Raw genomic sequence first — 24597 nt, forward strand, 5'->3', positions numbered from 1 at the left:
TAATCTAAAACTGATAAGATCAGAAATCAATTTGAGTATCTGATAATCAGGATGGAATGATGGAGTAAGTCTTCAGAAAATCACTGTTTGGGAATTAAGGAGAATAATTAAATAATTTCAAATTGGCCACATCTTATTATAGTACTCATTTGTAAAAAAGATAATATTAATCCAGTGCTAACTTCTGTTGTAGAATATGGCTGAGAAATCCAAGGCAGAACACCTTAAGACCATCCAAATTAAATCAACATATATTTTCATTTTTAATGACTTAAAAGGTATGTATTACAAAGGAAATTTTAAAACGTGTTGGAATAGATGGCTTTGGATTAAGGGAAAAAAGAGGTCAATGGCTAGGATACTATATGCAAGAAACTATGATTACTTTATTCAAGACGAGAGTCAAGAGACTAGCAAAGCTAGCACCAACTAACATCACAATGCCATACTATGGTGAAGATGTGACCCAAATTCTATGCTAGTGGACTGCAAATCTGGTCAGCTTACACATTGGAAATCAGAGGATTCCCAACAAAGACTATGTCTACTTTCCAAGACCATTCTCACTAAGTACAGAGAAACTCATCACAGGAGACTGGTCACCTGATGATGAATTCTTTGACTGTGACCATGGCAACTCATGAAACAAAGAAAAATACAAAATGTACTTCCCATTCTATTTCTTTAGTGATAGTGGCAAAGAGAAAATGAGAGAGAGAGAGAAGAATCACATAGGTCTTAGCATGTGAACGTTAACTCAAGGTATATTCTGCTAAAAAGGGGTCTTTGTCCTGTGAGCAACAAGTATGCACACTAAAGGAGGAAATGAATAATCTCAATTTTGACACTCTTGCTATAAATGAAACCAGAAGACAAAAGAAGTTTAAGCTAAATGGAATGATGGTTCATAGTTGTCCTTGGATAGACAAAACAGAGGTGCTAGTTTTATCACATGTTCAAAGGCAACAAGAATCTTGTTGATGTTCTTCAATTTCATTGGGCATCTGGTTATCTTGCACTGCAGTGTTTATGATAAGAAATTTCAAAATACAATCATAAAAATAATTGCTGCTTGTATTACTAGATATTCTACAATAAACTTGGTAAGACCTTCTAAATAAAATCAACATAAATATTACTATTCAGAAGCTTCAATGAAAGGTGGACATAGAGGATAAAGATGAAAATTTTGACTAAAAATATGGTTCAGGTTTAAGAAATGAGAGTGGTAAAAAGTTATAGAGGTTGTTCTAAAGCCTCACATCTATATTTTTTCAAAGAATGCTTTCTTTGATAAGAGCCACAAGATACTATATAGTGAACATACAAATTACATCTCCCAAGATAAAATTGACTATATTTTAATAGGTAGGAAATTACTGGTTCCAGATGTGGGAGTAATTTCTGAATCAAAGGTCTGTGTATAGTTAAGACAAAAACTTGTTTGAGCAAAAATAAAATAATAAATCAATTAAAAGCTTAAAAATTAGAAGATATGGCATCTGAGCAAGCAATGCAAAAAAAAGAAATGGATAAAAGAACAGATAACACAACAATTTTCTGAGTAAGTTTAGACCAATTCCTACAAAGAGAAGATGAAAAGCTTTCTAACTAACTTTTTTTTCCCTTTATAAATCGAAACCTTTATATCAGGACTCAGTGGGGATGGCGATGCCAAATGTACATGAATGGAATGAAATATTACAATGAAAAGAATGAAGAACTTACATGATCACTTACAGAATCTGAGTGAAATACTTTATTTCCTTGTGTAGTGGAAGGTTGTTATAGCAACTAGAAAATATCTGTTTAGAATCTAAGCTTGATTATGAAATCTTATGGAGGAGGATGGAAGAAGATGATGAGAAGTATTACCATAAAAAAAACTTCTCTTACCTTATGAAAACAGGGGAAGCACAAACAAGTTTAGCCATAGATCAACCCTAGGACATTTACTGGAATGAAGAGAGTGAACATAACAAAAATGGAAAACAACTGTGTAAAGATATATAACAAACTCTTCTTCTCCACTTATGACAGGAGCTACTGTATTTGTAGTCTAATATAGTTCTTGATGTGCTACATGAGGAAACAGAAATAGTACTAAAGAAAACAAAGATGGGAAGAGCAGATGAACTAGAAGGCTTGCACTGAAGGTGATGATTTTGTAGATGCTAAGGAATCAATTTCAAAGACATCTGAAAGGAAGATATCAAAAACTTCAAGCAAATCTTGGACTTTATTGTTATCAAAAAAGATTGTCAACCAAGAAAATAGGAACAATTACTGACATCTGCCTATTTTCCTCTCTATTTTGTAGAAATCATCTACATGTCCATCAAGATATGATGAAGGTTTAAGAAGAAACTAGGCAGGTTTTTACAAAGAATATTCCATAAAGGGCCACACCTTTGTAGTCACACAATTCACTAAAATATGCAGAAAATATAAGATCCTACTGGACTTACTGGTTTATTACCCCCAAAAAAATTCAGTACAGGAAAAATTTGTTTTAAAAGTTGTCCTCCAACAAGCTGTCTTCAGTGGTAAGCTCTCCTTCAGAAAATAGTTTTGGGGGCAGCTGGGTAGCTCAGTGGATAGAGAGCCAGGCCTAGAGATGGCAGGTCCTAGGTTCAAATCTGGCCTCAGACACTTCCCAGCTGTATGACCCTGGGCAAGTCACTTGACCCCCATTGCCTAGCCCTTACCACTCTTCTGCCTTGGAGCCAATACACAGTATTGATTCCAAGATGGAAGGTAAGGGTTAAAAAAAAAAAAAGAAAATAGTTTCATTTAGAGTATCTGTAAATTCAGTGGCTAGCACAGTGAATGGTTCATAGTAGGTACTTAATTAATTCTTGTTCACTGATGTGTCAAACTCACAAGATTCCTCTAAAGATGTAATAACAGAGATGACTTTGCTTGACAATCTTCTAGTTATTAATATTAAAGATTCAATGTAGGGAGATATATGCTTGCCAATGGAGTTAGCCATTATGTTGGCATATAACTTCCATGCAAAGTCCAAATGGAAGAGGGATCCCCTATAGATGAAAAATCATCCACATGATTCCTCTTTTCAGTTAACAGGGTGCTGATTATATTGAGCCATGAAATGGTACAGTCTCCTAAATGAATTTTATTCTCAATCAAAACAGTTTAGTCTAATTATCCACAACTTAAAAAATATATATTAAGAATACTTTTTTTCTGGACTATGATATACAATAGGACAAACAACCCATAGAGTATGTCCACAAGTACTAGTAATTTGGGCAGATCGACATGGAGCTTGCTCCAAAAATAAACAGGGGGAGAATAACAGGCTTTATTGTTTTTGTGAAACTGAAATGCTTTTAATTACCTCAAACTTCTTTTGAAGTTGTATGGAAATGGGATATACAATAACATAGTCTGTGAAAAATTAAGCTTGTGGGTTACCCAAAGGACAACACAGAAGCACAATGGGGACAGTCTACTCATTCCACTGCCAAGAAGAGGTATGCAAATGTGGCATGAAAGGTGTCACTAAAATATATGTCTGATTAGAAAGTGGCCTCAGATACTAGGCTTCTCAGTTCCAGAACCATGACCAGAGTAAGTTTCAAATACTGCACCTCATCACCATCAAATCCTCATCAAGTAGGAGATCCTCAAACTAAGAGACAAATATAGGCTGCAGGTGCAGAGAATCTTGCTATTTGTCCTCCTCAAACATGTTGGGAAGAGATAAAGGAACTGGTTTAGAACATTGGCTAAGTCAGATCTCTTGATCTTGGTCAACAGGCAAGATGCCCAGACAAATTTCTCCACATCCCTGATGCCTGAGAAAGAATTAAGTGGTAACATCCCTGGTCATCACAGGATACAGGAAGCTGGAAGCATTGGTCAAAGGGTACTATTTCTTTATCTTATGACTAGCAAATATTTATTTCCATGAGCCTCTCCTAAATCCTTGTGATTCAGCTGACAGCTGCCTAGGTAAAAACTTAATTATAGTATTACCACTGATGTTGGTGCATAAGCCCAAATTTCTTCATGGACAACCTTTTACAAAAAACATTGTCAACACTGTAATAGGTGACCAGATATGAAATACTTTTTGTTGTCTTTGGACAAACAATAAAAATAACTCCTCCAACTCTTCTTTTGCCTCTCTAAGGAGAATCTGCATTGCATCTTTCCATTTAGTATTTCTTTTATCTTTTGACTTATAGCAAGACTGAATTGGCATAATTAATATGATTCAGCCCCTCCAGTAATTATGCCTATTAAATGGTCACTGGAACTCAAGTACTAATAGTCAAATTACAGTTTCTAGATGGTCAAAAATGAAGTGATTCATAGCATTCTATCTCCTCTTTTTCAGTACTCTCTATTACTAAAAAAGAAGGGGGCCATATAAGACCAAAGGCCACTTTCAATGCATATTCTTTCAATCATTTAGGCTATCTAACAAATTGTAGGTCTACAAAGCCATTGTGCTGACCTCATTGTTACATGCTTGTGAAACCTGGATAGTCTACAAACAACGTGCCAGGAAATGGAATCATTTCCATTTAAATTGTTTTAGGAAGATTCTGAAGATCATCTGGCAAGATAAGGTACCATGCACTGAAGTCCCTTCTTGAACTAAACTGCCCAGCATTCAAAGTCTACTGCAAAGAGTACACCTCCAAAGGGCTGTCCACATTGTTCAAATGCCTAACATGTGTTTGCCTAAAAAACCATTATACAGAGAATTCATACATGGCAAATTTCACATGAGGTCAGAAGAAACAATACAAGGACACTAAAGACCTCTTGGAGAACTTTGGTATCAACTGTGATATGTGGGAGATACTGGCATATGACTACCCTGCATGGTGTGCCCACATCAAAGAAGGTGCTATGCTCTATGTGCACAGAATTGCAGTAGCTCAAAAGAAACATGAGATGTGCAAATTTGGAGACATCTCCATCCGAAATGTTCACGTGAGCTATTTGTGCCACTCTTGTGCTACAATTGCAGACACTGTACATTGATTCCAACACAGTGATGTCATTTTGATGCTCTTCAAGTAAGAAAGACAACTCTTCATTCATTTTTTAAACAATCTTTACCTTCTGTCTTAGAATCAGTATCATGTATTGGGTCCAAGGCAGAAGAGTAGTAAGGGCTAGACAAATAGGGTTAAGTTACTTGCTCAGGATGATATAGCTAAGAAGTGTTTGAGGCCATATTTGAATCCAGGACTTCCTAACTCCAGGCCTGGTTCTCTGTCCACTAAGCCAACTAGCTGCCCCTCATTCCTTCTTTATCTTATGATGGTCATCTAACAATGACCAAAAAAATTGTTACCAAACAATCAGCCTACTGGTGATGAGTTTTTCTCCCTGTATTTAGCAGGGTTGATTCTTGGAAAGAAGACTTGGTTTATTGCTGGGACCATATGAAAGCCTTTCTTGTAGAACTTGGGTTCCATTGGCACAGACTTAAAGAACAAGGGTCACTTCCACATCATGATATGGCATCAGAGGAGGACTTTGTGGAAGACACATGCAGCATCAGCATCATGCCTTGGTATTCTGAATACTTTATTTGAAAAAAGATCTGGTAGATTCTGGATATGGTGAGCACCAAATAATATCACAAAAAATAATAGTTATATTTTAACTGATAAGAATAAATTGCTATTGATATAGGAATTATCCTTAAATCTGCTATTTCTGTACAGTGAGACTACCAATCTATCTAGGTAAGGTTCATAATTAATAAACACAATGATGAAGATAGGACAAAAAGAATGTATCCAATTAAAACTAAACTATTTTTTAAAGCAATCAACTCTGCAAAATGGGAATTTTATATAAAAAGAAATCAATACCAATTAAATTTTTTAATTCTGAAACTTAATTGTTATCAATCTACTACCATAATGAAAAGATCAAAAGAACTGAGAAAATGATTCACAGAAAACATATGAGTTATTTATTAAGAAGAAAGGAACAGTAGATAAAAACAACAGGAATCTGGAATATAAAACCACTTGTAAAATATTACAAAGGATGAAAATATTTATAACCAGTACAATCTCAAAATTCAGAAAGAAGTAGTGGAATACTTGTCAAGAGACCTCCTGAAGCAATATGAAAAAATAGAAGAAAAAAGGACATGATCTATAGAGATAACTGAAATAAACTACTTTTACTATCAAGGATCTTAGAACCACCACATTTGGACCCAATGTTGTAGGAATACATGTACTTCTAGGGAAGTAGAAATAGCATTAAAGACCAAAGAAACAAGATAAATTGCTAAATGAACCAAGAATATATAAAGGAGATACTTGCAAGAGGAGACTTATTTATGAAAGCACTGAGAGAACAATATGCAAGTCAAGGTATGGAAAAAAAACTGAACCTATTAATACAAAAAAGACAATTTGACAAAATCAGCGATTACTGATCTAAGTGACTACTCTCTTACATATGCAAAAACTATGAGCATCATCTTAATTCTTAAGTACATCTGTGATGAAGATATTAGTAAGCAAATAATCAGTATTTTGCAAGAAGTATTCATCACTTAAAGACCTCAAAAAATATTTTATACACAACAAAACACCAGAGCAAATCCTCTCTCTGAAATATATGAAACCATTTAGAAGTATATGTGTTCTATATTACTATATGAAACTATTTCATACCTTTGGCTTTTAAATATATATGTATTAAATACAACACATTACTTTCAAAACTGTCCTGCTTATTTGTATTTCCGTTTGAACTTCTGTGCATTAAAAATATTTATTTTTTTGGATTTATATTTTGTATTACTATTGCTAATTCTCCCCTTTCCCTTTAACTCCCTCCCTCTAAAACTGGAAAAACCCTCCCTTGTGACAAATAATCAAAGTCAAGCAAAACAAAGACATTTCCCACAAATATTTGTGTTTTTCTACACCTTGAGTCCATCTCCTCACTGTTAAGAACTGACTGATATGTTTCACCAGGAGTTCTCATTGCTTTGATGAGAGAGTTTAAATCTTTCAAATATGTTTTTCTTCACAATGTTTCTGTCCGTGTATAAATTGGTTTCCTACTCACTTTATTCTGCATCAATTCACACTAGCCAGGACTCCCTGAAATGGTCTCTTGTTATTTCTTACAGCACAATAATATTCCACGGCATTCAAATACCACAATTTGTTCAGTCATTCCCCAATTCATGAGCACCCACCCCATTCCCCTAAGTTTTTTTTCTTCCCCCTCTTTAACTCTAGCATCAGGATCAAGAAATTGTTTTGACTTCAAATATTCTCTCCCCTGTATTGTTCTCCCTTTTAACCCTACTCACACTCCCTTCCAGTTTCCCTACTGAGTTTCATGTATTTCAGTATCTAACCCTTCTTTGTGTTTTTCAGATGAGACTCTTTTATCTAAGGCCCACTCCCTCTACCTCTTCCTTCAAGTCTGTATACTTTTCTGCTCACAGACCCCAATTATGAGAAATAACTAATTCTATTCTTTTCTTCTTCCTTTCCACAGTACCCTCTTTTGCCTCCCTTTCTTTCCCCTCTAAAACCTTCAGAACAAAACTAATCCACACTAAAGTCCTTTTGTTTCTCTTATTTAAATCCCTCAATATTCTTTGAGGACATTAATATTCTAAAAGGATACTTATTTCTTCAGTTTACATTAGAATGTTAATTCTAAGCCATTGCATATCCTCTTCTAATAGCTCAAATAAATTCACCTTTCTGGAATTTTCTTCACTTGTATGCTTGCATTTCAAAGTTCCTACTTTACTCTGAATTCAGAAACATTTGAAAAGTTCTTAGTTCCACCGATTTTTGCCTTTACGGTATTATATTCAGCTTTCCAGAAAAGTTATTCTATACTGTTCTAGCCTAGTAATAGGTTTGGGTTATAGATATATACATATATATATAATATAAGGAAGCTCTGGATTTGGGCTTTAACATATCCTGGGACTTTTCTTTTGGGGTGCCTTTCAGTAGAAAATTGGAAGATTCTATCTTCACTTTGCCCTTAATGTCAGATATATCTGGACAATTTTTTCTTTTGATTTGAGAAAATTCATCCAAACCTTTTATCTCTCCTTTATATGTTTTCCAGATTAGTTTTTTGAAAAAAGATGCCTTATATTTTTTCCTATTTAAAGGATACTTATTTCTTCAGTTTACATTAGAATGTTAATTCTAAGCCATTGCATATCCTCTTCTAATAGCTCAAATAAATTCACCTTTCTGGAATTTTCTTCACTTGTATGCTTGCATTTCAAAGTTCCTACTTTACTCTGAATTCAGAAACATTTGAAAAGTTCTTAGTTCCACCGATTTTTGCCTTTACGGTATTATATTCAGCTTTCCAGAAAAGTTATTCTATACTGTTCTAGCCTAGTAATAGGTTTGGGTTATATATATATACATATATATATAATATAAGGAAGCTCTGGATTTGGGCTTTAACATATCCTGGGACTTTTCTTTTGGGGTGCCTTTCAGTAGAAAATTGGAAGATTCTATCTTCACTTTGCCCTTAATGTCAGATATATCTGGACAATTTTTTCTTTTGATTTGAGAAAATTCATCCAAACCTTTTATCTCTCCTTTATATGTTTTCCAGATTAGTTTTTTGAAAAAAGATGCCTTATATTTTTTCCTATTTAAAGGATACTTATTTCTTCAGTTTACATTAGAATGTTAATTCTAAGCCATTGCATATCCTCTTCTAATAGCTCAAATAAATTCACCTTTCTGGAATTTTCTTCACTTGTATGCTTGCATTTCAAAGTTCCTACTTTACTCTGAATTCAGAAACATTTGAAAAGTTCTTAGTTCCACCGATTTTTGCCTTTACGGTATTATATTCAGCTTTCCAGAAAAGTTATTCTATACTGTTCTAGCCTAGTAATAGGTTTGGGTTATAGATATATATACATATATATATAATATAAGGAAGCTCTGGATTTGGGCTTTAACATACCCTGGGACTTTTCTTTTGGGGTGCCTTTCAGTAGAAAATTGGAAGATTCTATCTTCACTTTGCCCTTAATGTCAGATATATCTAGACAATTTTTTCTTTTGATTTGAGAAAATTCATCCAAACCTTTCATCTCTCCTTTATATGTTTTCCAGATTAGTTTTTTGAAAAAAGATGCCTTATATTTTTTCCTATTTTTTCAATCTTTTGATTGGGTTTTAATATTTCTTGCTGTCTTGTGGAGTCAGTGATTTCTTTTTGGTCCATTCTAATTTTCAAGGAGTCTGTTAGTTGAGCAAGAGTTATGACTTTGTTTTAAGTTACTTATTCTCCTTTAAATTTTCTTCAGAAACTTCATGCTTTATTTCTTGCTTTGTTTCTTCTAGGATCTTCTAAAGTTCTTCTGGAAAGTCCATTTTCCTTTGAGTTTCTGCAGGTTTTATGGAGTTACACTCATAAGTTGGATTTTTGTATGATTATTTACAATAGTCTGGATCTTCTTTGGGATACTCATTTCTCTAGTCTTAATTTGTGAATGGGAGCTTTGAGTCAGGACCAGGCCCTATCTCTTGCTTACACTTTTGGGTTGTGTGGTCAGCTCTGCTTACTCTCAACTCTCAACTTAAGTTACTTGGTTCATATGTTGACCTTCATCTCCCAGAGTTAGGTTCCCTCATATCTCTAAGGTTCAGAGCACTAGATCTTTAGGGTCCTCTGATGCCTTCATGACAACTCAAGACAGTGTTAGGGATGTTGGAACTTCCGGGGCCAAACACTGCTGCTTCCGGTGCCTTTGAAGAACCACGGTGTTTCTGACCACCCTGGTTTTTTGACAGGGAAATATTCTTTGCCTGTCTCAGGACACAGAATCTTGGAGGCTATACGTTTTTAAGGTTGGTATCTTGTCACATTGTCAGTTTTCTAGGTTTCTACTATGTTTGTCGGCACTGGTACTGGTTTTTCTGGTGGGTCCTCTTTACTATTGACCATAGGCCTCTGGATGACTTATTTTTTAGCTCTAAAGTAGAATAAGTAATTTTACTCTAATTTCTCATTGGATTTCTTGACCATTATTTTGTCCAGGGCAATTTTTAAGCTATTGCTGAAGTAAGCATGTAAGAGCTAGGTGGGTTGCTTGCCTCTTTTTCAGGCAGTTCCTCTTGACCACAAGTTTGCAAAATCTAAATCTTTACTATTTTGTGATTAACTGAAAGATGTAAAGAAATGTAAGATTCTATTGTGCTTATTGTTTAATAATAAAAATGTATTTTGGTTTAGCAAAACAAAATACTATATTAAATGCCCTTTTTTAAAAAATCAGCTTACACACCGAAAAAGGGAATTTAGATATAAAGTAAACTAGGAAAAGATGATTGTATATGAAACATGAATCTCTATTATGTACAAGTTGCTTTTTTAAAAAAAGCACATAAATTCTTCCTTTTAAAACTAGCTTGTTTCCTTTTAAACTTCCTTCTCAGTTCACTTCTGTGTATTTTTAAAATGTAATTAGTTAATTTAGAATATTTTCCCATGGCTGCATGATTCATGTTCTTTCCCTCCTGTAAGGGAAGATTTTACACAGAACTGAAATGGAATGGTGAAGAAGCAAGAGTGACAGACAGGGCAGTTGGAATGTTGGAGAGAGGGAATGCTGGGAAATTACCAATGAACAGGAGGTTTGGTTCTGGACCTTAAGACTAAAAACAGCTCCCTTCCCTATCTCAGGATTTGAAACCCAGGATTCCTGAGGATTTCCCAATCGCATCCAATGCCCACATTGACTATGAATTGATCCTGTATCTCTGCCATCACAAGACCTGTGTAAACTGACTGGACATTCAGCTGCCTGAGGGGGTTTACCCTGGAGGGCAGGCTGAGTCAGTCCTAAAGACAGAAACATCTCCCTCTGTGTCAGTATCTAAAGACATTTGTTGTTTCTTTAACATTAAATAACCAGAATAAGGGAATCAAGAAGACAAGAGAAAGTTTCCAGGCTGATCCTTTTGGTTATTGTCCTGAGTCAAAAGGATCCAACATCAATCTGTGTTTTTAGCTTAGGGAACTCTTGTTTGACCTCTTCCCTAAACCCCATCATAGTTATCCTATCCCAAATAAATAGTGTTTGTTTAATAATTTTTTTGTTTATTAAACAAATATTTGTTTTTAAACAAAATTTGTTTATTAAACAAATCGTTGTTTAATAAACAAACTATTTATTTGGGATAGGAAAACTATGATGGGGTGTATGGGGTGTTCAGAGAGGGTAGTAGCTCTGGTATGAAGGGCTTGTCGTGCCCTTCTAGGGCAGCTCTCCCACCTCTGACCCCCACCTGACACCCAGCTCTCACTTGTGGCTCCCAGTAGCTGCTAGCATGCGGCGGCAGCAGCCACACCCCAGGCAACGGGCTTCGACAGGCCGGCCAAACCTTGTGAGGGTAGCCATCGGGTCGTGACCCCTGGTGAACCAGGGCTTTGCTCACCCAGTATGTGAAGACTGCTTCGGCAGAAAAGGCAGAAGAAACCAACAAGAAGGTTCAACGACTGAGATGGCGACGCAGCAAAGCACTGTGGTGTGCTTAGGGCATGTTGGAGCACAAAAGACAACATGGCCATCCAATGCAGCTGAGGAAGTCTCCAGGTGTAATGACTTTTTGTGCCAATGGACCCAGGCTTCCAACACCGAGAGAGTGGGACTGTCTCTGTGCATCAACTTTTCCACTTAAATCTCCTTCACGCACAAGTATCTTTGTGCACACTCATCTATCATAGATGAAAATGCACTAAGACAATCGTCATTCTTGGTTACCAAGAGACTACTACTACTACTATTCAGTAGCAATCAGATCTTTAGAGGGGAAAGAAAGAAGGTTGGTGGGTGGAGGTTTAGTCTGGAAGGAAGATCTCAATAAGAACCAGGTAAAGCAAAGTCCTGGTTGGGACCTTACTGATCTTCCTCAGGCAAGGTTTTTTTTGTTTTGTTTTGTTTTGTTTTTTTTACCAGAGGGACTCCCAGGAGGATTAGGTTTAGCAAAACTTCCTAATTACCCGTCATTCTCCACTCCTGTGGTGTGCCTAAATCTGGTATAGATGCTGATTTACCTGTGCCTACATCTTGTAAATCAAGGACTGAGGGCAGCCATCAGCTCTCTGTCTAAACAGGGAGGAAATATACTTGGGGGGGAGGGGATTGGATCATCAACACACTCAGACCAACCTTTAAACCATCATCCCAGGGGTTCTCCTCCTTTCTTTTTAACACTCCCCTCCTCCCTCCTGGAGCTGATGAACAATTCCCCCTGGGTTTTAAATGTATCATTGTTCAGAACCTATTTTCATATTATTAATATTTTCAATAGAGTGATCATTTAAAGTCAACCTCTCCAATCATATCCCCATCGACCCATATGTATGATCAAGCAGTTGTTTTTCTTCTGTTTCTACTCCCACAGTTCATTCTCTGGATGTAGATAGTATTCTTTCTTATAAGTCCCTCGGAATTGTCTTGGATCATTGCACTATTGCTAGTAGAGAAGTCCTGTGTATTTTCTTTAACAGCTTTACTAACCTTTTCTTTTTTTTCACAGCGGTTTGTTTAACACTATCACTAGCCCCCCTTTCCATTTTCTCCAATTAAAATCAAACATAAAAGCTATTTCCTAATAAGTTGTCTCCTTAACATATATCTAAATCATTCAAAATTCCTTGAAAGACAGAATCAAAAGGAAAGAAATAAGGAAGGCAATAAGCATTTATTAAGCACCAACTATCTGGCACTGTACTGTGTTTTGCAAATTTTATCTCATTTGAAAGTCACAACAAGTCTGAGATGTAGGTCCTAATATCCCCATTTTATAGGTTAGGAAACTGAGATAAAACAGAAATTAAAGAGATTTGGGCAAGGTCACAGAATTAGTAAGTCAGAAAGATTTGAATTTAGGTTTTCCAGAGTACCAGTCTAACACTATCTACTGTGCCACTTAACTGCCTCTACAAAAGTAATAATCTGCTTTCAACAATCTTTTGATCCTGTTCAAGTCCAGTCTTTTCTTTATGAATGCTTGGAAGTCTTCTTTTTTGTTGAATGACCAAACTTTCCCCTGTAAGAATATAGTCAGTTTTGCTGGTTAGTTGATTCTTGGTTGTAGACCAAGTTCCCTTGTTTTCCAGAATATCATATTCTATGCTTTTCATGCCTTCACTGTAGATGCAGCCAGATCCTGTGTCATCTTAACTGTGGTTCCATAGTATCTGAATGATTTCTTGTAATATTTTTCCTTGGTCTTGTAGTTCTTGAATTTGGCTATAAAATTCCTGGGTGTTGTCAACTGAGGATTAAGTACAGAGGGGTGATCTGTGGATTCTTTCAATCTCCACTTTTCCCTCTTGCTCTAGAATATCAGGGCAGTTTTCTTGGATTATTTCCTGTAGAATGATATCCAGGCTTTTTCTTTTGTCATGATCTTCTAGTAGTCCAATGATTCTTAAGTTGTCTCTCCTGAATCTTTTTTCTAGATCTTCCATTTTGTGGATGAGGTATTTCATATTTTCCTCAATTTTTTTCATTCTTTTGATTTTGTTTTATGGCATCCTGCTACCTTGTGAAGTCATTTGCTTCTAGTTGTATTCTAGTTTTTAAAGACTGAATTTCATCCCTTTCTTTTTGGTCATCCTTTTCCTTTTGATCTTTCATTTCCTTTACCTCATTTTCAAACTAGTTAATTTTGGCTTTCAAGACACTGTTTTCTGTTTCAAGATAATTTATTTTGCTTTTTCATTTCTTTTCCCAGTTGTCTTCAGTCTCTCTTGTTTTTTGAATTGTATTTTGAGTTCTTCCAAAGCCTGTGTCCAATTCGCTGGAGTTCTGTGTTTTTGCTTAAGTGTTCCTTGGTCCTCTTCTGTTGCATTTACTCTTTCTTCACTGCCTAGATAGAAGCTGTCAATTCTAATTTCTTTTTTCTGTTGTTTGCTCATATTTGCCCTTTCTTTCTCCCCTGTAGTTGCCTGTGGTCTTGCTCCTCTCATCATGTGCTGGTTCTGTGGGTGTGGGCTGTTCTGTCCTGAAGGGGCTTCTTCTCTGTTCTGCTGATTGATCAGGTTAGTCAGATCTTCCCCAGCTGACAGCAGAAGCTGAAAAGGAATTGGGCTTCCTACCCTATTATCAGGGTTGTTGCCTGTAGTTTGTTGCAATCTTTGACCTAGGTGAGCCAAGGCTCTCAGATCAGTCTGTGGGGAAGGGATGTTGGAGCTTGAGCTTCCCTTCCCTCTGAAGGCTTCTTATCTGCTCTATTGATGAGATGGAGCCAGGGCAGAATTGATCTGCAAAGCGGAAGGCTGTGCTCTGAAGCCAAAACCTTGTGAAGGGCAGGGAAGGGGGGGTGTCCAAAATGGAGTGTCTTGGCTGCGACTAGGCTGCCTGCTCTGTGCTTCTCCTCCAGCTGCCTCTACGCTGCCTGTGTTCAATGCCCTGAGCCTGGCACAACTGTGCCAGCAAGGTACTCCCTCCAGACTAGCTTCCTTGCCTGCCCAGAAATTCCAGCCACCACTGGAGGCTCAGCACTGTAAGTGGGGGAGGGGTCTGGGACCTTCTCTGGGACCTTCCTTCTTCCTTCCCCTTAAACTCACATGTTCTAGAGTTCAGGCTTTTTTGGGGGCATATCTTTTAAGTTGAGTTCAGCAGGAGGGGAGGGTTCCCTAGCTCTGTCCTGTTGTTAGATTTGGTTTTCAGTCCCCTCAGAGCATTGTGTTTTTGATTCAGTGAGAATAAGGGTTTATGGAGGTCTGAACTTTTGCTGTCTCTAAGCTGCCATCTTGACTCCGTCCCCTCCAATCTTTTGATCCTAAACATCAGGTAAGGCACAAAATGAACACAAATGCTCAGCAAAGGTGTTGACCACAGTGATAGAAGAAATCTAGTGAAGAGTCCAAATTGAAGAGGGTTTCTCTGGATGGTCAAGTTGTCCAGATGCCTATACTGAACCTCCTCTAAAGGATAGGAAACCACTCAAAAAGTTTAGCCTGAGAGTCCACACAAGAAATTCCAAGTGGACTGAAGAATGTTTATTGTACAAATTTCAACATTAATTTTCATAGAAAAATTTATACCTATCAGTATTTATTTCTTGAATAGACCATATGGATAGATGGGTCTGGCTTGGAGCTGAACAAGAGAAAGGAAATAGGCCGAATTGTTTTTGGTAACTGCAATGTTCCCTTAATGACCCCTATTTCCCATGGAAACAAAAGTATATCTTTTTAATATCAACACGCCACTAAAACAGCAGTGGAATATGGAATACCAATCTCTGAAGGATTAAAAATGAATTATCACCTACAAGGCAACGGAAAGGTAAATGGTAGGTGTGAACAAGCTTGTAATATGTAGCCAATGGGGTAGTTGGAAAAAAAAGGAGTAAAAAACATCCAGAAAATGTATATTTGGAAGAAAAAATGGGCTGGTTACATGGAGGGAAAAAGATACATGGGCAATCTGATCTACTGATACCTTTGCATTGTTAGGAGAAAATGAAGGCCTCTTATCTGTTAGATAAACCCTTTTTGGTTGAGCAAATTTATAGCAGTACATAGGCAAGAGAATGGGCAGTGTGGATAGGTTATGATCTTTATCTTTGGAGGGAATCCTCAGACTGAATTACCAAACTATATACCCTGCCTTGGAATGTCTTTACCCTTTGTTCTATCATTACTCAAGCCTTGCCAAATCCTAACCCCAATATTCCTTCTCTGCTCTGTAAACCTTAAAATTTCTTACTTACTTTTCTTACTTGCTGGGTGCTGAATATCCCTGAACAAAGATGCCCATCTATGCAAAACAGGTCCACTACAAGTTGATATTATCTAATTTATCTAATTTCAAACAGGTCCTTTGATATTACATGGCAATATTTTTATTCTTCCCTGATTGAACCTCTTTCATACTCTAGGAAGCAGTAATTCCAAAATTTTTCTTCTTTCCTCAAGTCTCCTAACTTGGCCCCTTTGTCATACCTTCTAAATAGAAGAACTTGCTTCACATTTCTTTGAGAAGAGGCCATCCATCACAAATTCTATGTTCTCCCTCACTATATACCTTCAGAATTCTTTAAGTCTTCTACTCTCTTGCTCTACTCATGTCCTTTACCCTATACCCTCCCATTTGTTCTATATGTATACTCTGTTGATCATCACTTTATTCTCACCTATCCAATCTCTCTTAATTTACTGGGACTACCCCTGCTGCCTTTAAGTAAGCTAATAATTGTTTTGAAACGCCTTTTTTCATTATTAATGGCAAATATCAACAAACACAAATATTTCAATATAAAAATAGGGAAAAGTACTGCATATGAAATTATGAATCTCTATCCCAAAAAGTTTTAAATTACATCCTAAATTTAATATGATGCCCTATTGGCCCCTTCTAAACTTACTATTGCTCTTTTCTGTATATTTTTAAAACTACACTAATCCTTTTCTTAATTTTCCCATCATTACTCAGCTCAACTCTCAGCCATACCCTTGTCCTAAATAAAACATCTAATTTATAACAAATAAGTATAGTCAAGCAAAAAGAAATCTATATTGGGTATGTCTAAAAATATACATCTCATTCCCTACCTCTTGTCTATCCTGCCAGTGGATAGAAAACATGATTCATCATCAAATTTCTGGAATCATAAGTGGTCACTGCATTGATTTCAAGACTTTCAAAAACATTTTCTTTTATAATAATATAATCATTGTACAAACTGTTCCAGTTCCACTCTTCATACAGTTCATGTTTCTTTCCACGTTTCTCTGAATTTATCTTTTGTCATTTCTTAGAGCACAATATTATCCCATTTTATTCATGTACTATATTTGTTTAGCTGTTCCCTAAATGATGGGCACTACATTTTGTTTTCAATTCTTTACTACAATACAAAGTGTTACTATAAATATTTTATACATAAGGATCCTTTCTTTCCTTGATTTCTTTGGATTATTATATTGCTGAGTTAAAGGATATGCAACAGTTTAGTGGCTTTTTAGGTAAAATTACTTTCTAGAATGACAGAACCAATTCACAACTCCACCAATAGTTCACTGGTATACCTACCCTCCCAGAGACTCTAAAAATTATGATTCTGCTCTTATTCTTTAAAAAAAAAAAACACCCACCTTACTTGACCCTTCTACTGACTCTACTTCTACTTCTATCTTATAGCCATATTCCTAGAAGGCTATCTATACTTTTTGCTGCCACTTCGTCACCTGCCATCCATTGCCTTAAAAGTTGACTTTCAACTGTACAACTAGATGAAACTACTCTTCCCAGGGACACCAATAATCCTTTATTTGCTAAATCTGATGGCCTTTTCTTATACCCCATACTTGTTGGCTTCTCTGTACCTTATAGAATTATTGACTAATTACTTCTCCTGGATGTTTTTTCCTTCTTCTAATTTTGTGATACTATTAATTACTGGTTCTCCAATCAGTATGATGATTGCTTAATCTACTTTTAAATGTACTTATACCTAATCATAGTTGACCCTCAAAGGCTATTCTGGGCCCTTTTCCCTTATTATATCTTCTTTCAATGATCTCATCAGAGCTAATGGATTCAATTACTATCTCTATGCAGAATAAATACACTATATCCAAATCCACATATCCAACCTACATCAATAAAAATTCCAGTGGATGTTTCCATATGGATGTCCCATAGATACCTCAAACTCAACATGTCAAAAACAAGCATAACTCACTATCTCTTCCTTTAAATTAGCCTCTCTTCTAAACTTTCCTATTTCCATCTAGGGCACCATTGTATTTATAGTCATCCTGATTCACAACCTAAATCCATGATTGATTCTTCAATCTCCTTTATCTGTTTTCAAATGGCTGCCAAGTCTGATCAATGCTACAGCCACATCTTTCATATCCACTCCCTTCTTTCTACTCTGGCCCTGAACACATCTTGCCACCGGAAAAGCCTCTCAATTGGTCTCTCCTCCAAGCAAAACATCTCCATTTCCTTCAAAAGATTACCCTCTGAACTTGAGTCTCTTTACTATCCTGGTTGTCTTCCTTTGGATATTCTCTAGCCTATTAATGTCCCTCATAGAGCAACCTAAAATGAATACATCACTTTTTTTAAACCCTTACCTTCCATCCTGGAATCAATACTGTGTATTAGTTCTAAGGCCGAAGAGTGGTAAGGGCTAGGCAATGGGGGTCAAGTGACTTACCCAGTTTAGAAGTTTCTTAATGCAGCCTAATCCATCTTATATATGGAATTGCTTTTTTTAAAAGCCATGTACAAGACCCCCAACAAATAACTTAACCTCACTGGCCCTCTGTTCCTTCATCTGTAAATGACAAAATTGGGCTGTGTGCCTTAAGAAAACCCTTCCAGCAACATCTCTAAAAGTCTACATATATCCTTATTAAGTTTTATTTTATTAGTTTCGATACAATGTTCAATTCTGTATTTTCTTTTCTTTTTTTTTTAAACTCTTACTTCCATCTTGGAATCAATACTGTGTATTGGTTTCAAGGAAGAAGAGTGGTAAAGGTTAGGCAATGGGGGTCAAATGACTTGCCCAGGGTCACAGAGCTGGGAAGTGTCTGAGGCCAGATTTGAGCCTAGGACCTCCCGTCTCTAGGCCTGGCTCTCAATCCACTGAGCCACCCAGCTACCCCCTATTCTGTATTTTCCTTATTTCTTTTTTGCTGTTAGTGCCTCATAGCTTTTGAGTTTGTAATACCTCACTGATGAGATGCCAAATGAATCTCAAAATGAGCTTTTGTGCATCTGAGAAGGCTCTCTTCCTTTTAGCATGTGCTACTTAAAAAAAATTCAAATGTATTAATGAATAAGGAAGGAAGCATGTGTATGTGTGTATGTGTGTATATGTGTGTGTGGGTGACCTCATCAATGCCAGGTGTTCAACATTCATCTAAAAATATTCACCTATGACTAATATGGGTCCCACACTCTTGGTTCTTACCTCAATGTTACAGCCTTGTCCCCATTAAATAAAAATAAGAAAAACTCGATTGTTGTTCTGATCTTTTAACAGTAGTCAAAAAAGAGAATCCATAGTACTGTTCTAATTTTTAAATAGACTCTCAAATTCTCTTGAGTTACTGATCTAAAACCTAGTTTGGGTCACCAAATTACTATGGTGATGGGCATTATTTAAATACAGACAGAAAAATGTACTGATAGATTAAGAAGTCATGTGATAAGACATATTTACACTGAGTAACATGAAAAACATCAAATTAACTTATCTGCCAACTAAGGGATTTGTCAACTAAAATTTTTTTTCATAATTAAAATTGTTTATTAGTATTTTTGTGGTCTAATAAGATGTGCTCCACATAGTGAAGATTATAATTTCATCTCTAAATAAAGCCAAAACATATGTCTATGATTCTATGCTACCTAATTATTTATGATCAAACTAAAGCTTTTAATAGAAGAGATTATATATCTAATTGTTGAACACTATGTTGGTCTAACTGTTGTTACTGTTTATAGACATCTTTAAAACATTTAAGTTTTCAGTTATTTGTTTCAATTTGCCATGAAAATGGTTGAGATTGTCAACTCCTTTCTTTTTTTTATATTGAAAAAAATTATTTAATTAATTTAGAATATTTTCCCATGGTTACATGATTCATGTTCTTTCCCTCCCCTCCCCCACCCCATAGCCAACATGCAATTCCATTGGGTTTTACTGTCAACTACTTTATGTACAAAGCTCAGGGGAGCTAGATTTGATTGTTGCCATTTCAGTGCTCTCTACTATACCGAAGGTAAAATCTGTCCCCATATTCATTGCATATATTAAATGGGCATGACTCATATGTTATTTAACTAGAAATCCATTTTGGATATATTTGACAAAAGCCAACAGGCCATATGAAACATTAGGACTGCTGTTGCTCATTCCAAAGAGAATCTGGAACAAATTCAAAAATATTGTAACAATCTTACCAAGGGAAATTATAAGATGGGACTCTAAACACTGAGACAACTCATTATGCTTCTAGAAGTAATGTATTACTTTTTGAGGCTGGTGTAGTTTAAGGATCAACAAGGAAAAGGAACCAAATCTGAGTTCACTTCTCTACCATCCTCCTCGCTGAGCATATTTTGAGAATACATATATAATTTAACAGTAAGAAATAACAAAAATGAGAAATATTAAACTACATGTCATTTTCCACAGTCCAACCATAGGATCAAATTTTAAAATGTGTGCCATTTCTATTCTTGTTATAAAGAAGCTGCCACTCAATCTTCTTAAACAAATGCTAGATATAAAATAAGTATAACAAAACAAAAAGTGAAAACAAAGCCCATATGAATTTTTAATAATTCATGGAAATAGACTTTAGTGGACCATTTTATCAAATCTCAAGGAAGGGTATAAGCCAAATGCAGCCAGTTTTCTTAATCTTACAAGAATCATAGTTCATTTCTTGGAGTACCACCAAGAAGTGTTCCCTCCAAGAGGATGTTCTGATCTGTTATTGTTATCTAAGCAGACCATCGGTGCTAGCATCTCCCCAAGAAAGCAAAGCCGCTTGTGTATCTTGTGTCAGTGAATAAAAGTAGCCAACCAATACTCACTGATGCACTTGAAATTTCCTTTAAATGTCACGGGATTCAAGAATGGGGTTGATCAAATATAATTTGATTTTGACAATGAACACAATGTGATAATTACATGTCCTAAATCTAATCATCATTAGTTCAAATTAAAATCATTACCTAGGCCATAGGAAAAATAAATTTACTGCAGTGTTCTGACAATCATTGTATATGTCAATATGCATTTTAGATAACTACACAGTCTTTTGAATAAACCATGTCAAGAGTTAGAACAGGGGAATATAAAGAGGCTACAGAAGATATAGATAGAATGAAATAATCCATTAAGTAAGGAGTAGACACATAAATGAAATTCTCTGTTTATTGGTTACCAATTGCATTCTAAATTCAAATCCCAAAATTCAGTTTTTCCTTGAGGTAAAAATCTCAAGGAATAGTATGATTCTCTTCCCTACACAGATCAACCATCGCAAGAAGTAAACCTAAGGAACCTAAGTGGCTCAGTGAATACCGCACTGGGCCTGGAGTCAGGAAGAAATTAATTCCAATCCTGCCTCAGACCCTTAATAGCTATATGACGCTGGGCTAATTATTTAGCTTCTGTTTCCTTTAATCTATCTGAGAAGGAAATGGTAAACCATTCCAGCATCTTAGTCAAGAAAATCCCATGGACAGCACTGGCTGCTGCGGGCCAAAAGGCACAAACAGTCAGATACAACTGAACAACAACTCTTTCCTTTAGGGCAAACTGTAATCCATCCATAGCTCCTTCTCCTGTGTGCCTATTGTCCACTAGCCTATCATAAATCCTCTATAGCTGTACCATTTAACCCGGAGACCTTCCTTTAGATCATTTGACACTTGCACACCGTTCATCTGTTATTCACTGCTCTTAACATGATTCTCTCTTGGTGGTATCTCTGATAGTATTTCTGGTATCTAAGTCATTGCTTTTTCTCAGTCCTACAGCATCACTAGAATAATACCGCTGTTAAAATGGCAAGGTTTTTCTGGACTTACATCTCAGAAATGAGACTTGAGAGCCTGTCTATCCAACCCACAACTGAATAAGAATTCACTCTAATACCTAGCCAACTCACATGCCTTAGTTTGAAGACCTCCAGGAAGGGGAATCCCATGACTTCTAGAGGCAGCCCATTATGTTCACTGATAACCTCTAATTGCTAGAAAATATTTCCTTGTATCAAGCCTACATTGTTTATAGCAGGCTGATTAGAGGATGATGAATTTATTGAGTAGTGAATCTTTAGGACTTTGACCATCTCCTGATGAGGTGTTATGAATATGACTATCTGACTCATTTGTAACTCCTGTGGATGGCCTGAGAATTGGATAGGCCTATGGAGTGAAAGCTTTTGGGGGAAGGGCTGCTCTTATGTTGGCACAACAAAAAAGTTGGTTAGTTACAGCCAGTCTTTTGCTCTTATCTTCATTTTTTTGGAGAACAGCAGGTCTAAGAAAGCAATAGAACTGTTAAGTTGAACTTGGTTGTTTACTTGCTACAATCACTCTTTTATGTGTTTCGGTATTTTCCAAGAGATGCTAAGAAAAGCTCTCCTGAACCTGACATTGGATTGGAATCAATTTACACACCTGTCCAGATCCAGATGAGCTACAGTTAATTTATATTTTGAGGTTTTCTAGAGATAACATTAGGTTAGAAAGACTCGTTTGAAGGTAAACCCTCAAGACTAAATCTTGACCATATAAGCCTAGTCCTTGGGATACTGGGCTTACCCATGTAACATGGGTTACATGATTCTTCACATTTTTCTCTCACAGCTTTTAATTCTGCCTTCTGGGGTAGAACCAATTTAATCACTTTTCCACATGGTAGCCATTCAAATATTGCCATTCTAAATTGCTTCATATAAATGTTCCCACATTTGTACTTTGTAGTCTTCATTTTTAACATTTCTTACACATTGAAATAATTATTAATTCTATTACTGTACCACAATTTACTTAGCCATTCCTCAATCATGTAGTTTGTTTTCAGATTTTCTTATTATTATAATAGTTTTATCAACTTTTACCACAGCAGTCAGTTGAATGGGTATAAGAACTGAAGTAGCATCATTTAATTTCTTCCTTCTAGTCATGTGTAATATTCTACTGCTTAAGGTAGAAATCTGAAATAAGATCATTGGGTCAAAAAGTGTGAATGTTTTAAAGCTGATTATATAATTCCACACTGCTTTTCAAAATGTTTTTCTCATATATGTACTATCAGTACATTTTATCAACTTTTACCATAGTAGTTAGCTGAATAGGTAGAAGATGCTACCTCAAAGTTCTTTTAACTTGCATTTATCTATTCAAATGCAAATAATAATAATTAGTATGTTATAGTTTTCTAAAGTTTACAATGTGTTTTACATTTTTTTTAATTTAAAACCCTTACCTTCCGTCTTGGAGTCAATACTGTGTCTTGGCTCCAAGGCAGAAGAGTGGTAAGGGCCAGGCAATGGGGGTCAAGTGACTTGCCCAGGGTCACACAGCTGGAAAGTGTCTGAGGTCACATTTGAATCTAGGACCTCCTGTCTCTAGGCCTGACTCTCAATCCACTGAGCTACCCAGTTGCCCCCTCTTTAAATTTGTTATCTGATTTGAAGTCTGAGTGATTTACTCAGGATTACAGGATTCTTTACATTTTCTCCCACTGCTCTTAATTCCACCTTCTGAGGCAGAACATAATTTAATCCCCTTTTCACAAGGCAGTCATTCAAATGTTGCTTTTTTCCCTCAAACTTGCTTCATATAAATCTTCCCACATTTGTATTTTGTATTCTTCATTTGTTCATCTTCATAATTTCTTGTAATGAAATAACATTTGTTATCTAATTTGAAGTCTGACTAGCTCAGGGTTACACAATTGGTAAATGTCTGAGGCAGAATTCCAATTCAGGTCTCCCTGACTCGATATTTAATATTTTATCCACTAAAACACCTAGTAAATCTGATGATAATTAAAATTACTTTCTGGATCAGTTTCTGTCCCAAATTATAAACCTTTTAAAAGTTATTAAGTCATTCTTTTGTCCTAATTTATTTACAGCATTAAGTAATTGATGGCTGATGTTTCCTCTTTTGATAACAGTACATTAACATTCTTTGACCACTGATTTACTGAAGAATAGTTTTTATTCTTATAAATTTGTGGCAACTCTAGATAAATTATTTTTTATACATACATTTCCCCTGAGGTTTCTAATACAAAACTGTTTCTTCCTGTCTATATTTCTTCTTCTCCCAGAAGTTTTTCATTGTACAAAAATTATTTGATATCTCTTATAATTTCTTCTGTACTGAAACAGTTTAGAAGTAATGTGCCAGGGTAATATGGCAAACATCTACTAAATAAAAGATGGGCCACCTGAAATGCTTCTCAAGATGGTAAACTCAAGCTACAAAAGGACAAGTTGAGTTGAAGTAATCTTTGTTCTGGCAGCCAATCACATCCTGTTATTTCCACATGATCATACCACAACAACTTTCCAGAGTATAGCCACAGCAAATTGTTTTCTTGCTGACATCTCTAAAAAGAAAAGAACGGAGTACATGTACCACAGAAGCTATTTTAGAACTACTCAAGGAGTACAAATTCTGAATAGGTTGGGGTTAAAAACTATGGGAAGAACCAAATTAATTCAACGTGGATCCATACAGCAAAGGCTCTTAAAAGTAATTTATAATTTCTAAATCCCTCTCTTCTTCCTTTTCAGTACAAGTAAAGACATTTCATCTACATTCTTTGTCCACGATATATGTACTAACTGACTAGCTTAACAGGCCTTCCATTAATCTATATCTCATATCTTGGACAACAAGTGTTTTTCCTATGTAAAGTGTTAGGCAAAATATTCTTAAGTTGTGCAATTAACATATAAACAACAAATAGCAAATGGAGAACTTTAACTTCAGAAAGAATGTCTCTTCCATTAGGATTCTCTGATGTACATCCTAAAGAAATAGGC

The 24597-nt window shown here is 35.9% G+C and overlaps 1 protein-coding gene across 10 annotated transcripts in view; it reads right to left on the bottom strand.

Moving 5' to 3' along the window:
- BEND7 (BEN domain containing 7) overlaps positions 1-24597 on the bottom strand; it is a 160978-nt gene that overhangs the window by 60359 nt on the left and 76022 nt on the right. Inside the window, exon 7 of one of the 10 annotated variants that reach the window (XM_007503977.3) lies at positions 18695-24158. The exons of the other annotated variants lie outside the window; for them this stretch is intronic. Within the exon in view, the coding sequence (XP_007504039.1) occupies positions 24100-24158 (59 nt within the window). The 3' untranslated portion in view covers positions 18695-24099. Of the gene's footprint in view, positions 1-18694; positions 24159-24597 lie in introns of those variants that run through there. 10 annotated transcript variants of the gene reach the window in all.

Source organism: Monodelphis domestica, chromosome 5 (assembly GCF_027887165.1).
Source record: "Monodelphis domestica isolate mMonDom1 chromosome 5, mMonDom1.pri, whole genome shotgun sequence".
NCBI classification, from domain to species: domain Eukaryota; kingdom Metazoa; phylum Chordata; class Mammalia; order Didelphimorphia; family Didelphidae; genus Monodelphis; species Monodelphis domestica.